Source organism: Camelus bactrianus, chromosome 17, assembly GCF_048773025.1.
Source record: "Camelus bactrianus isolate YW-2024 breed Bactrian camel chromosome 17, ASM4877302v1, whole genome shotgun sequence".
NCBI lineage: Eukaryota > Metazoa > Chordata > Mammalia > Artiodactyla > Camelidae > Camelus > Camelus bactrianus.
Window position 1 is genome coordinate 7,132,814 of NC_133555.1, and position 13,804 is coordinate 7,146,617.

The following is a 13,804-nucleotide window of genomic DNA, read 5'->3' on the forward strand; positions in this document are numbered from 1 at the left end:
ACCCGCACGACTCACAGATGCAGTGGTTTGAATGTGGGCAGTCTGCCTCCTGGCGGGCAACCCATCATGTTCTTCTGATCTCTAACTCAGTGCCGGGTGTTGTGCCAAGGAGAAGTCCTGACAGGTGCTCTGTGTCCAACCCATCCCAGCAGGCCCATGGGCAGGAACTCATTTCTGCCCCATTTTGCAGATGGGGAAAGAGGCTGAGAGCATGGAGGGAGATCTGAGCCTCAGTTTTCCTATCTGTGGATCACACCATTAGTGAAGCCACACTCCCCGGGGCCTCTGGGTCCTGTCCCACTGTTGTGGGGGTCCCCACCCCACCGTCAAGCCCCTCCGCTCTCACCTCGTCACAGCCCGAGCACCGGGGCCGCACGCTCTCACAGTAATGACGGCCACACCAGGGCGCCCCGTCCTTCCAGAAGTAGATGAGGTCCACCAGCGGCTCAGAGCATTTGGTGCACACAAAGCAGGCAGGATGCCACTGCTTGCTGTAGCCCGCCCTGTCCGAGTAGACCACGGGGCTGTCGGCAGGGGCCGCTCCCTTGCAGAACTCACAGACCTAGAAGGGCAGGGAGGACCCCCAGGACACAAGATAGTCAGGAGTGCATCATGACACGGGTTTGAGTTTCAACGCCAGTCTCCTTACTTCCTGGGTGACCTTGAGCAAGTTCCTATGCCACTCTGTTCCTCAGTTTTCTCAGCTGCAGAATGGGATAGTAACACTGCATACCTAGCCAGTTGTTGTGAGGACTAAAGTACTTGCTTAACACAGTGATTCTCAAACTTTTTGTTCTCAGGACACTTCTATACTCTTAGAAATTATTGAGAACCCCAAAGAGATTTTTTTTGCATGTCAGTAACAGCTACTGATATTTACCATAAGAGAAATGAAAGCTGAGAAAAAATTAAATAATGATTAAGTCATTAAAAAATAATAAACCAACATATTAACACAAATATTTGTAATTAAAAATAACTGTATTTTCCAAAATAGAAAAATTGAGTCGGAGAGTGGCATTGGCTACATTTTTGCAAAACTCTAATGACAACCTCAGCAGAGGATTTCTGGATTCTTACGACTGTTTTAGTTTTTCATCCATTGCGTTGTGTTGTTTTCTTTGAAACAGATGAAGAAAATCTGACCTTCCACTGATAAGAAGTTGAAAAAGGCAGGCATTGTGACGGCCCGAGTTGACTATTATTACTGTATTATGAAAGCCTGTGCTTAATTATATCGTTATATTTTGAATTAAAAAAAAAAAAAGTGGGCATTTATTTTCTCTCTAGTCCCATAAAGTACTTAGGTGATATCACCAGTTTCGGCTCTTGGCCAGCCACCCCCACAGGATGGCGGCCACCCCTGCCTTGATGTGAATACTCTGTCTTACTCAGCATCAATCCTTCATCAGCCCAGATAGAGTTACCGTTTTGCTATGTAAAGACGAGTAGGCCTATGTTCAGAGCCTAAATACTTAGTATTCTTTATGCACTTTAATGGTATACTTAATATACTCTGTATAGGAAGAGGACATAAAAATGAACATGGTGAAAATTGGGGGAGAAAAACCATCTGAAAAAAATGTGCAGGTACTGACAGCGGTCCCTAAGCATAGTCGTGGTTGAGCGCATGTCCAGATGGGGGATGTGTTTGGTTACTTGCTCCTGGCTGCCTGACGGTGTTCCTTCGAACGTGCTGGATTTGTGGTTTGGGTTTTGCCCATAAGAATGAAGGGCGTGAGTCCTTCAGCAGAGTGAAACCCTGTCCCTCTGCGCGTGACCGAGCCCCAGCTTGCCCGGCTCTCATCAGAGGGTCTGAACCAAAAGTAGGTGATGGTCCCGAGCTCATAGATGGTCACATTGCTTCATCAGAGCTGGGAAGTGTCGACTCTCTGGCTCGGGCTGTTGAGAACCAAGTGAGTTTTCTGTCTTTCTTTCCAAATTTCACAGAATGAAATTTCCAGTCCCTTTCCTCCCACACAGAAGGGACTTACTGTCCATCTACCACAACTGTCTGGGGATCATCAAGATATATCCGAGGGGCTCCTGGCTCCAAATTTCCAGATGCTGCTTAATGCAGAGGTCGGGAAAGGGAGGGTTTATAAATGCACTTGGATGTGCCTGGGGGTTATCGGCAGCGGCCCCTGACCCACAGAAGGAAACAGAGGGATGTGAGGTCAGAAAGGCGTGCGGGGGGATCACGGGTGGCTTTGAACCATGGAGTCACAGTGGGCTAGGACTTCACTCTGGAGGGAATGGGGCGCTATTACTAGTTCCAGAGGCCAGGAGTGCTGTGTTCTGGTTCACACTGTGGGGAGGTGATTCTGGGACAACTGAAAGGGCCTTGTTGGGAGCCTCTCTCTGTGGAGCATCTCTGTCCTCATTGTCCCCCAGCATCCCTGGCTCTGTGCCCCATTCCTACCAGCAGGCAGCCCTTTTTTTAAGCAAACAGTGTCACTGCCATTTTACTAAAACATGATGTCAGGGTAATGGGCTCTGTCACACGTGTTAGGAACCAATTTCTTCTTGCCTTTGAACTATTTGCCATGCCCCCTTCCCTGTGGTCTCAAAGGATGAGATATCTGATAGGACCCTGGCTCTTCCAGCCTGGGGGACCCTCAGCCACCAGGGGCAGCCTGGCAAGCAGGAGTCAGAATGCCCAGCCTGCTGGGGTCTTAGGGTCCTGGCCCTGCCTTTCTCTGCACCAACTTACTCTCCTACAATCCTTAGTACTGAGGTTTACAGCTTCCAAATTGTAGTGAATGGTTGAGATGGGGGCTAGCTGTGTGACCTTAGGTGAGTTACCCAACCTCTCTGGGCCTTAGTTTTGTTTTTACCCTGTCAAAAGGGAATACTAATAATCATACTAATAACATCATAGGTCAGTTGCATGGATTAAATGAGATAAGAGAATTAATGAGCTTTATAAGGATTCAAGAATAATTAGCTCCCGTTATCCCTACCCAGCCCTCCTTACAGAGGAGAAAGCTGAGGATCAGAGGAGCCAAATCAGTTTCCCAAGATGACAAAGACGCACTGAAGGGAGAATCTGCTTCTGGCTGGGGGCCTGGATTTCTTCCAGTAACAGCATGAGTACATAGACTGGCAGGAGGTTGTTCCTCCCACCCATGAGCTTTGTGCTTTTCCATCTCTGTTCTCTCTCTGTGCAAGTCCAGAGAATCAGATCATGCGAGTTGCATCATATGTCACCACTGCAGACTCGGCTACAATATGTCCCTGGCTTGGGGGGCCTCCTCCTCTCCCTTTGCCGTCCCCTCCCCCCCACCTGCAAGACGGTTTCTCAGACTCAAGTCTGCCCCAGCATCCCCTAGACGTTGTTCAAACAGACTGCTGCACCACCCCCGCCCTGGAGTGTCTGATGAGTAGGTCTGGGAGGGGGCAGAGGAATTTGCGGGTTCCTGGGGGGATGCTGGTGTGGTCAGGGGACCACGCTTTGAAAACCTCTGTCATAGAATATTTTTAAATGACCTTATAAATAAACTCAGCAAAAATGACATCACCGGTTAGGTTCAGTTACAGCAAAAGCCAATTTGAATTCCTGGGATGCTTAAATCCTAGACTATTTTGAGAATGACCAATGTGGTCATTCCGAGGCAACTTCCCGTGTGGAGGAGACAGTGTGGTCAAGTAGAAGTCCTCTGGGACTAGGTTAAAAGGGACAGAGAAGAACACTGCTCATTAGCATGTCAGTGGGTTCTCATTCATACTCCCAGCTGTCTAAAACCAGAGCCTCCGCACGAGAATCAGTCCAGCCTTTGCTGCGTAACCTAGTTTTCAGACTGGTCCCCCCCACCCCCCGGGGAGATGCTGTAGCACAAACCTCTCACAGGTAGAACGCACATGACGTTCCTCCCAGTGCCTCTGAAGTTTTGCCCTGTTCATGTTCAAATGGTGAGAGGTTCTTAATCACAAGGGTCTGAATGAAAGAGTTTGTTCTGTACTTCGGGCTTTTGTAAATGCCTGCTTTGACAAAGCTGAGGAGCATTCTAGATTCAGCTGCCTCAGAAGCTCAGACCCTGCCGGGCTGGGGTTCCCTTCACCGTGGTGTGTGGAAGTGATGCTGGCAACTTCTTGCACCCTCCTCCACCCAACAGGGTGTCTAATTCTCGCTTCTGTAGAATAGAATGTGGTGAAGGATGCTGTAAATTCCTGAGGTAGGTCATCAAAAGCAACACAGCTTCTGCTTTCTCAGTACACACACCTTGGAAGTTCTAGATGAACAGGAAAAAGGTCTGAAGGCCCCCATCTTAGGGGAGAAAACACTTAGAGACAGAGGGAGAGGCTGCTGGTCCCGCCCCAGCCGTTTGTGTCTTCCCAGCATGGAGGCCAGATGTGTGAGCGACTGAGCTTCAGAAGATCCCAGCCCCCAGCCTGTGGGCTGCTCCAGATAATACCTTGAGCTCAGAGCCGAGAGATCCCCGCTGAGCCGTGCCCAGATTGCTGACTTGTGAGCAAAAGAGACGTAGTGGCTTTAAGCTGTGGCATCTCGGGGTGCTTGAAGTATGATCCTGCATAACAGCAGCAGCAGATGTGGACACGCAGAATTATTAAGATGTCTGAAATGCAAGTCACCAAGACACAAAGTGTTGGAGGCCACAGCAGACCGAGGACAGTGGCCCAGGGTTACACGGCCACAGGACTGTCTCTAAGGATGAGCCGCGCTGGCCTTCAGAGGCAGATCTGCAGATATCGAGAACCCTCTAAACCAGCCTTAATCTCTCTGTCGGGGTTGCCAGAACTTCTGTCCCAGTCATGCTGTTCTCTTCTGGAAGGCTCTTAGCCAAAGGCCTCCCCAGTCTAAACCCAGATTGCCTTGTGAAAATCTTACCATTACGATTCAGTAAATATTAACACAAGGGCCTTGAATTCAGGCACTGGGTTCTCTCCAACACAAATACTCAACAATTTATTTATAAACAGCATCTCCCATTTCCTCTTATGGTGAGGATTCACCATCTTTGCTTTGCAGCCTCATGTATCCCAGAATGTGGGTTTTTTTTTTCTTTCTTTCTCTTTTCTCTCTTTTTCTGGCCCAGTGATATTGCTGGCATCTTCAGCCTCTTGCGTTCTGTTCCCCGACACAGTCATCTTCCTGAGGCTCTTTACAGACAGACCGGGTGGGCAGGTGGGTGCGATGCTGTGGTTAGGGTCCCAGACTGGCATGAGGTCCCACTGTAGCTTCATCTTGGGGGGGCTCTTGGATAAGTCAGCTACCTCTCTGAGCCTCAGTTTCCTCATCTGTAACAGGAGGCGGGCCCTGGCTCATGGGAGATGCTTGGCACGTGTGGTCACAGTTGCTGGCCACTGGTGCTTGGCCTCTGTCACTGGTTGTCTGGTGAAGGCAGAAGGTGGGGCCAGGAGGGCTATGTAAATGATACACTTGGGAGAGAGACCATCAGCCTGCAGTGTTCTTGAATCCAGTGTTGATGGGCATGTAGGGGAAGGCCAGCTTCCTGCACAGGGTCGCTGCTGAGCAGGGACAAGGCTCACGTGTGGTCACCTCTGTTGTACTGGCCTCACCCGGTGGCGGGACTGCACAGGGAAGAGGGAGCTTCCGTTATTCAGAGTCTGTGCAGGGTTTGGGGTGAGGCTGGCCTGAGTTACTGCTCTGGCTTCACCACTCACCGGCTAGATGACTAGAGAGGGGACAGTATATCTTGAAGGATCATTCTTGGGATTAAATATGACAGCCATGAGCAGCCTGGCACAATGCCTGGGACAGCCTGGGCAGTCAGTGAATGGGGGGTGACACCACCCATCACCATCGTCACCCCTTTACCTACAGTAGCAAAATAAAATCAGATAAAGCCAAAGTAATTCTTAAAAAAAACATTTTGTGTGGTTCTTCCAGTTCCAGGGTCAGCAGACTCTCTCCGTGGGCCAAATCCAGCCTGCCGCCTGTTTTGTCAAATAAAGTTTTATTAGGGCATGGCCATGGTCATCTGTTTAGATATTGTCTTTGGCTGCATCAGGGCTGCCAGGACAGGGGCCAGGGGTTATGACTGAGACCGTATGGCTCGAAAACCCTAAAATATTCACAATCTGCCTTTTACAGAAAAAATTGGGCAACCTCAGTTTTAGTCAATGGAATATTACACAGCCCACTTCAGAAAAAAATTTTTGTGAAGACTTGTGTGGCAACATGGAAAAGTATTTAGAGTACAGAGAGTCGGGTGAAGGGAATTTTCTGTGGAAAAGAAACTCTCCTTTAATGTCATTAAAATATCTCCACCATAAAGAAGGAGGCAGGCAGATGCTGAGAAGCGTGGTAACCATGGTGATTTGGGGGACGCTTCCTGGGCCTTTGACCCACTGTCCTCCAGCTCAGATGGGGCTCTCAGGCATGGGGATAGGATGGTGGTTTCAGATTCCCAGAGAGGGGCTGGCAGGAAAGCCAGCCTGCCAGCCCACAAGCCAAACATCTGCTCGGACGAAGCTTTGGAAGTCCCTTGCCCACAAATATGTCCCTTGTTGAAGCTGAGCCGCCAGCTGCTGTAAGTTTCCATTTGAGAGGCTGAATTCCGGAGAGGGCGGGGCCCCAGGCCACTGGTCCCTCCTCTGTACCTTCTGGCGGGGAGAGGAGGCAGGGGGCTGTGCTGTGATTTGGGACCAAATTAACACATCTTTACAACTCCCAGGAATGTCTTCACTTCCTTCCATCTGTTCTCCTTTTAGTTACTCTCTTTGGTGCCGTGGTTTGGCTGACAAGGCAGGAGCAGGGGGGCTCCCGGCAGGAATGAAAATTACAAAAGGGCAGAGATGACATGAAATGCTATGTTCTGGCTTTCTTTCCCCTTGCTTCAGTTGCAAGTTTGGGGTGTAGGGATGGGCGGAAATTCCTGGGCAAGATGACCATGCCCAGGAAATCTGTATATTTAATTTCTGAGAAAATAACCAGTAAGCTGTCTAAATGCAAGGAAATGGTCTGGTGAAGCTGTTCACAGTCAGAGTATCTGTAGGATCCATCCAGGTTGGAGAGGTCCAAGCAAGGGCCTGAGAGCGGATGTGAGGCTTGGCCACACTGCTGTGGGATGGTCCGGGTTGCTAGAGTGGGCAGCTCACTGGCCACGGAATGCTTTGAAGCCCCGAAGACCTATGAGAACCCATGGTGGGTAGGATTAGGGTGGGAGAGGCAAGTCCTTCTCTTGTTCCTGGCTAGCAGACAAGAGGACCCTAAATTCTTCACCGGGCTGGGCTGTCAGTTACTCCAAACACTGTCACTCACCCCAGCAAACAGAAATACATGCATCCTTGTGTTGTTCCCCACCAGCTGGACCCTACTCCCACAAGGCTCAGATCCCACAGGGCCGGTGATGCAGAAGGACCTGGGCTGGAATCCCATCCCCAGTCCCTCCCCTCCCCCAGCAAGCCCATTAACTTCTCTGTGCCTCAGGCTCTACATCTGTGAAACGGGCACAACAAACCCAACTTCTTGCGCTGGTTGTTTAGAAGATTCAAAGAGATCAGTGAGCCTGCTGTTCTTCCCCCTCCTCCCTGCTCCACGCGCACACAGTGGGGCAAGTGAAGGAAAGAGAAGGAGGTTAAATATGTTGGGTTTTCATTGGCCTCACTGATTTAAAGGGCTTGCTTTGGGAGTAACAGTGGGTGTGTGAGTATCTGGGATTTTTCTGTGGTGGCATTTCCTCATGAAGAGGGGTGACTGATGGAATTTCCCATGATGCCTCTCTCCTAACCTTACTGTGATGATGATGCTACCATGCCTGAGGTAGGCGTGGGCAGCCGCAGCTCTTGGGTTCATTTCCCAGATGTGTCACGGCTGATCTTAGGTCGCCTGTCCTATTAGTGGGGCCCATGTGAAGCCCTGGGGTCTGGGAGCCGGGGGGAGGGGTGCAGACCTGAGAACTGTGCTCAGATCTGGGTAACTGAGCAGCCCTGGCCATGAGGATGGGTGGGCTCAGAGGGCGCTGCTCCTGCCACCTGGCTGGACCACCGCTCTCTGGCTTCACTCAGAACTCAGCCTGTGGGTGGAGATTCCACACAGGCGATTTGGAAAAGGCTTTTGGCAGTCACACTCCTCTGGTCTGGACAGTCTGGTGGAGGGGCCTGTTGAGGGGAGGACTTGGCTGCCTGACCTGTCATTGCCTGGGTCTGAGCTCCTCCCAGGGTCCTAAGGAAGGACATCACTGTAACCAGCCACCCAGCAGCTGGACGGAGCCGAGTGAGCATCCGGGAAAACTGACCGCGGTGTAGGCTGCAGGCAGCACAGAGAAAGTGGGGCTTGTGGCCTCAGTGCCCTGTGCTCAAGGACTGGGTAGTCGGATGGGTGTAGAGCAGCGGGCTACATTCTGTGCCTGTGTTTCCAGATCTCTCCAAGGACACTTCAAGGAATTCGAGAGTGCTGTGTGGCCCTCTCAAAGCTGGACTCCCTAAGCTGGGAGGTCACATAAATCTAGAAAATGCCCGTGTGAGCATCTCTTGGACCCTCACTGTTTATGAAATTGGTGATATCATTTTTGCTGAGCTTAAATGTCAGGTAATTTTTAACACTCTTTAGCAGTGGTTCTCCAAGCGTGGCCCCCAGACCATCTGGAGACTCGTTAGACATGCAGATTCTCAGGCCCCACCTGCACCGACTAGTGGGGAGCTCTGGGGTGGGACCCAGCCCTGTGGACTTGGGCCAGACTTCCAGGCAATGTTAGTTTGTGAACCATGCCGTCCCCTCCTCAAAGCTCTGATGTCTCCCTTGCATGGCCACACGGCCCTTTTATAGCCTAATAGCCACGAGCTGTCCAAGGAATTAGCTTTGGGAAATGGGAAAGAGGGCCTGGGGGCTGACAGAGGCTGGTTTGAATCCCAGTGCCTTTCTTCACATCGTTGGGCGGCTGGGAGCGTTAAATCAGAATATACTCCCCTGCTTAGTGCTGTGCTCGGTCCAGAGAAAGTCCACTAAATGGTAGCCACTAACAACAGAAGGAACTCTTAGAGTTAAGATAATGAACAGTGATAAGTTACCAACACAGTTCTAGGATGATACGTGTCACGTGTCCTTCTTTTTGCCTCTTTTTTTTTTTCATAAATCACTGTTTGCTGTGGGGTGTCGGTCTGAGCCCTCTACTTCCTCCCTGTTCTTGGGTTCTCGAGTTGAATGCCCTGACTGCTTCTAGCAAAGTTCATTGCCCTCCCCAGGGGAGCAAAAGTCAGGCTTCGTGCCTAATGCTTTGTTCTGGTAACTGTCCTGTCTGCCCTTTTATGACAACAGGAGGAGCACAGTGCACAGGGCGGCCAGCACCCATGTCCACTGAACGGGCCGCTCCCTGGGGCAAGGCAGTGCGGTTCCGGCAGGCGGCCCAGGTCCAGGCCTAACGGCGGGGCTGTGGGACACGCCGTCTATGGCTGGGTGGGCTGTTTAGCTACCTTAATAGGATTTGCTCCCCAGCTTCAAGGAGATAAACAGGGAGTCAAATAAGAGCGCCCAGCCTGCTTTCTTCCTGGAACAGATAACCAGCAGGGTTTTCTAACTCAGCACCAATGTAGTAGAGAGAATATCAGATCCAGCTTCTGCCCCTTAGAGACTATGGGGCCCCGGGCCAAATACTTATCTTCTTGGAATCCCTGACTTCTCACCTGTAAAATGGGGTTGGCAAGATCCACCCCCCAGCTAGCTGCATGGATTAATCCATGCCCCGGAAGCAGTGAGCACAGCATTTGGCACAGAACAGGTGCTTGATGCATGTGAGCTTGAAACCTCATCATCCTCCCCGGCAAAACGGCCACCCACGGGGTCCCCATCTTTCAAGGATCAATTTAGTTCCAACATTTATCCGTTCATTAATTTGTTCATTCATTCATGGATTTTATCAAGCACCTACTATCTATATGGATGGAGCCTGCAGATACAGAGCTGGACCTCCGCATCTGAGGGAGGTGATGGACATGGGTCTACCGATGACATCACTAGGTATCTAATTAAGATTGGGGTTAGGGCAAGGAAGGGAAAGTCTGTCTTCCCAAGCCTGCCCTGCCCACCAATATCGGCTTCCTTCAGATTCCCTATTTACTGACTGGTCTTGTTGTTTACATGCTTCCAGAGTGTCAGAGCCATTTCCTAAAGTTGACTGTTGGCAAGGACCAGGGATCTCAGGCCACCTCTGCCCCACTTCCATGCTATCCAAATATGTGGACTGAGTCCAGGATCAAATAGTTCTCAGATCAACATTTCTCTCTTGGGAATGGCAATTGGGAAATGTCACAGACTTAAAGAAGTTGCCTTCCAGCTTGGAAGCATGCAGTATTTATGTGTTAAGGACAGACGGCTACTGGAGGGTGGGGAGAGGGCAGGGCTAGAGAGAGACTAATTTATGAAACATGGTAACTGGATCTAACTTTTTTTTTTAAGTCCCTGGGTTGTGAATTCTTATGGAGAAATGGGTCTTTTCAACACCATCATCAAATTTGTGGTAGGGAAAATCAGTCTCATTCTTTTGTCTCAGAGTTCATCGGATGGCAATCCCAAATGAACGTGCCCACAGGGAGCGGGGTGGAGATGTAGGACGCAGGTCTTGTGTAACAAGTGTGAGTCACTACAGAGATGGGCGAGCCGGCCCCTTCTGGGTGTAGTGACAGCATCGTTTGGGCTGGCATTTCCTTGAGGTGTCTGGCTCAGGCGGGTGACTGCTAGCCTGGTCCCAGCAAAGCATGTAATTTGCTTGAGGACCCTGTGTGTTCTGACCTTTATCTCCAAATGTCAAATAGAGGCAAGAGGTCGCTTGGCTGATGAGGGTTGGGGCTGGGGGCCAGGAAATTTAGCAGACATCAGCCCACGTGACCCCAGTCTCAGGCTAGTCCTCTCATCTCCTGGGCTGCAGATTAAGACAAGCCAAGCCAGGAGGCTCCAGCTCCCAGACCCTGCCTCCTCCCCTGTGCTTCTCAGACAGGCCCCAGGGGCTTCCCCCACAGCACATCTCCCACGCTCCTCCTGGGGAAGCTCATCCCGCATCCTGTGATACCTCCCCCGGAAAGCCTGCCACCGCCCCACACGGCCCGCAGTGGAAAGTCCTAAGTCCCTGGCACTCCAACATGAGGACAGTGTCCTCTGCTTGTTTGATTTCCCGGGGCTCAGCAGACAGTCCGGGCTAGTCAGTGCCTGAGTGATGAGTGGCCGGAGGGCAGGACTCTTCCGGAGATGTGCCCCTGCTGACCAGCGTCGTCCCGCCACCCCCGTCTCGAACACACGCACACCACGCTTTCATTCACATGGGACTTCATTCCATCCTCTGTGCTGTGCTCTCTGGAACGTTCTTCTTTTTTTGGCTCATGCTCCCCCTCAGGTTTTCCCGGAAGAGCCCGAAGACCTGGGTGGCTCCTACTTATTCTTCCAAGGCTGGCAGGGCCTCCCCTCGCCCCCAGGCAAGGTCAGATGCCCTTTCTGGGAGCTGCGTCCCTTTGGTTGTCTGTGACCCCCACTGGACCATGAGCCTCTCCAGGGCGGGGACCTTGTCTTATTTTTCGCAGGATGGTGCCTGGCACAGACTCCAGGAGCACCAGCTACCCCCTGGAGGGACCCCCGCGTGCATGAATGCAGGAATGAGGGAACAGTGCCTGGAGCTGGGTTCCCCGGCACGGATGGATGGACGGATGAGCGGGAGAGACTCACGTATTCCTTGGACGGGTCACCGATGTTGCCGTTGGTGGTGGGGGCGGTGGTCTCTGCGCCCTCGGGCTTGTCCTGCTGTTTCCCCTCCTCCTTGGGCAAGCCGCCCTGCCCGGGGAGGGCCACTTCGCCCACGCCCAGGGCCTCGCTCTTGTACTGCTTCACAAACTCCTCCATCACTTTCAGCTCGTTCTCCAAAAGTCCGCGGCAGCGAGAGGGGTCCTGGTCATAGATGGGGAGCTGGCGCGTGAGCTGGCGCCGGCGGTAGTAGGCGCCTTCGGTGCCGGTCACCGGCTGCTTCTCCTTGGGGATCAGCTCCATGTACTGCAGGCCCTGGGGAGGGGGAGACAGAGCACCCGTGATTCCCCAGCACCCAGGCCGAGAGCCGAGCCCTGGCAAGCCCTGGGCTCGGTGGGCAGCGTCTAGGTCTTCAGGTTTTTCAGGACCCAAGCATCCTCAAGGAAGGAATAGGGTGAATTTTGGTCACACCTAAGAGAGGCCTAAATCAGCTTCCACTCTCCCCCGGGTCGTGGTCACAGATTCATATTCTTGGTGAGAGTGAGCTCATTTCAGTAGACCTTTGTTTTGAGATTTGCTGGCTTTACAACATGGATTTCGTTTCCTTCAAAACTCAGTATCTTTACCTCATTTACCTCTTGGCAATGTTTCTCTTTAAAAAAAAAAAGTCAATCTAGTTGAAAATCGCCTTTCTTAGCAAAGTGTAATTAAATCATTATAGGCATGCAGTATTTCATGGTTTATGAATAAAAATATTCAAAGCACCTTCTGATAGTAGAATCAACAAGGTCTCAGGTCAATAATGTTTCCACACAGACAGGCTAGAATGGACGATAGACCATCTGAATATGAACATGTCTGTGGATCACTGTCCAACTGGCCTTTTGTTTTGTTTGCTTTTTTTTAAGGAGCAGAAATCTTCCACCTGGGTGGGTCCCAGGGATGGGGAGATTCTGGGGAGAGGCCAGGCCACACAGCCTGAGAAACGGTGAAAGGCAAATTGTTTATCCTTGACTGTTGTTCTCCACCTCTGACCCCAACCCTGAACCAGACCCTGACCCCAGTGGGTGGCCTGATTCCCACGCCCAGGTGGCTGCTGCCAGGTTACCCGCTGAGAACCTGCTTGCCCTCTAGCGCATCCTTGGGCGTGGACTCACACAGGAGTTGTGTTAATCGACATGGAAAGTGCAGTTCGCAATGGACAGTCTCAGCTGCAGCCCTATTGTAGGGAGCAGGGGATGAAGGCCTGGGGGAGGGGTCTGCTGGTCCAGAGACTGTGGTTTGCTGAGTTTAATGATAAATGAATCCTGGATAAAAGCCTTTCTAGAACAGGGAGAGGCAGGTGACCTTGGTTCCGGTGGGACTGAAATTGAGGGGGGCTGTGCATCCCCCGGAGGCTCAGCCCTAGATCCCCGGGGCCTGGCTGAGCTCTCCTGGCGCTGTGGGCTCACGCACGCCCTCTTGGTCCCTGTTCACTTTCGAGGAGCTTTTCCAGACACAGAAGATGGCCTGGGTGGTGCCCAGAGTCCTGGGGTGCCAGGAAATTTGGGTTTCTAGCTCCAGCCCTGCTGCTGCTCTCTGAGTAAAACCCAGAAAGCACTCAGTCCTGCTGGGCCTTGGTTTCCTCATCTGTGAAGTGCAGGGTAGATGGCACCAGCAGGAGACGTCTGGGTGACCTCGCGCGACCCTCACCACGGGGGAGCAGCAGCACTAAGTGGCTCCGCAGCCCAGGAAAGGGGCCAGAGGAGCTGGGGGTTCTGGGTGGCCAGGAGGTCCAGCCCTTCACCCAACACTTGGAAGAGCCAGGAGCCCCAGCGAGCCCCCGGCTGATGACATGTCGGGGAGGGGCTGGTTCCTGACTCTGTCTTGGGAAGACCGGGGCGACGGTGGTTTTTCTCTAGATCAGTATGAAATGGCAGGTGGCCTCCAGCACGAACAGGCCATGCAGGTAGATCTGAAGAATCTCATCTCAAACATGGGGGGCTTAAGAATCACTTGGCAACCTTATGAAAAAGCTTCCCAGGCCCACTCTGATTGGGGATCCTTGAGGGGCCAGGAAGTGAGAGCTTGTCCAAGTTCTCCTGGGTGAGTCCAAAGCAGGACATCCAAGGACAGTGGGTGGCGAAAGGGATGTGAGGACGGGGAAGCAGCAGC

General features: G+C 51.9%; 2 protein-coding genes across 4 annotated transcripts in view; one reads left to right on the plus strand and one right to left on the minus strand.

Annotated features, from left to right (window-relative positions):
• Positions 1–13,804, plus strand: part of SSUH2 (ssu-2 homolog) — a 109,622-nt gene that overhangs the window by 65,983 nt on the left and 29,835 nt on the right. The window lies entirely within an intron of this gene.
• Positions 1–13,804, minus strand: part of LMCD1 (LIM and cysteine rich domains 1) — a 55,651-nt gene that overhangs the window by 2,050 nt on the left and 39,797 nt on the right. For both annotated transcript variants that reach the window (XM_010952972.3, XM_045515274.2), the window contains 2 exons: positions 11,636–11,965; positions 347–562 (listed from right to left, as the gene is read on the minus strand). In XM_010952972.3, coding sequence (XP_010951274.1) covers positions 347–562; positions 11,636–11,965 — 546 coding nt within the window. The remainder of the gene's footprint in view (positions 1–346; positions 563–11,635; positions 11,966–13,804) is intronic.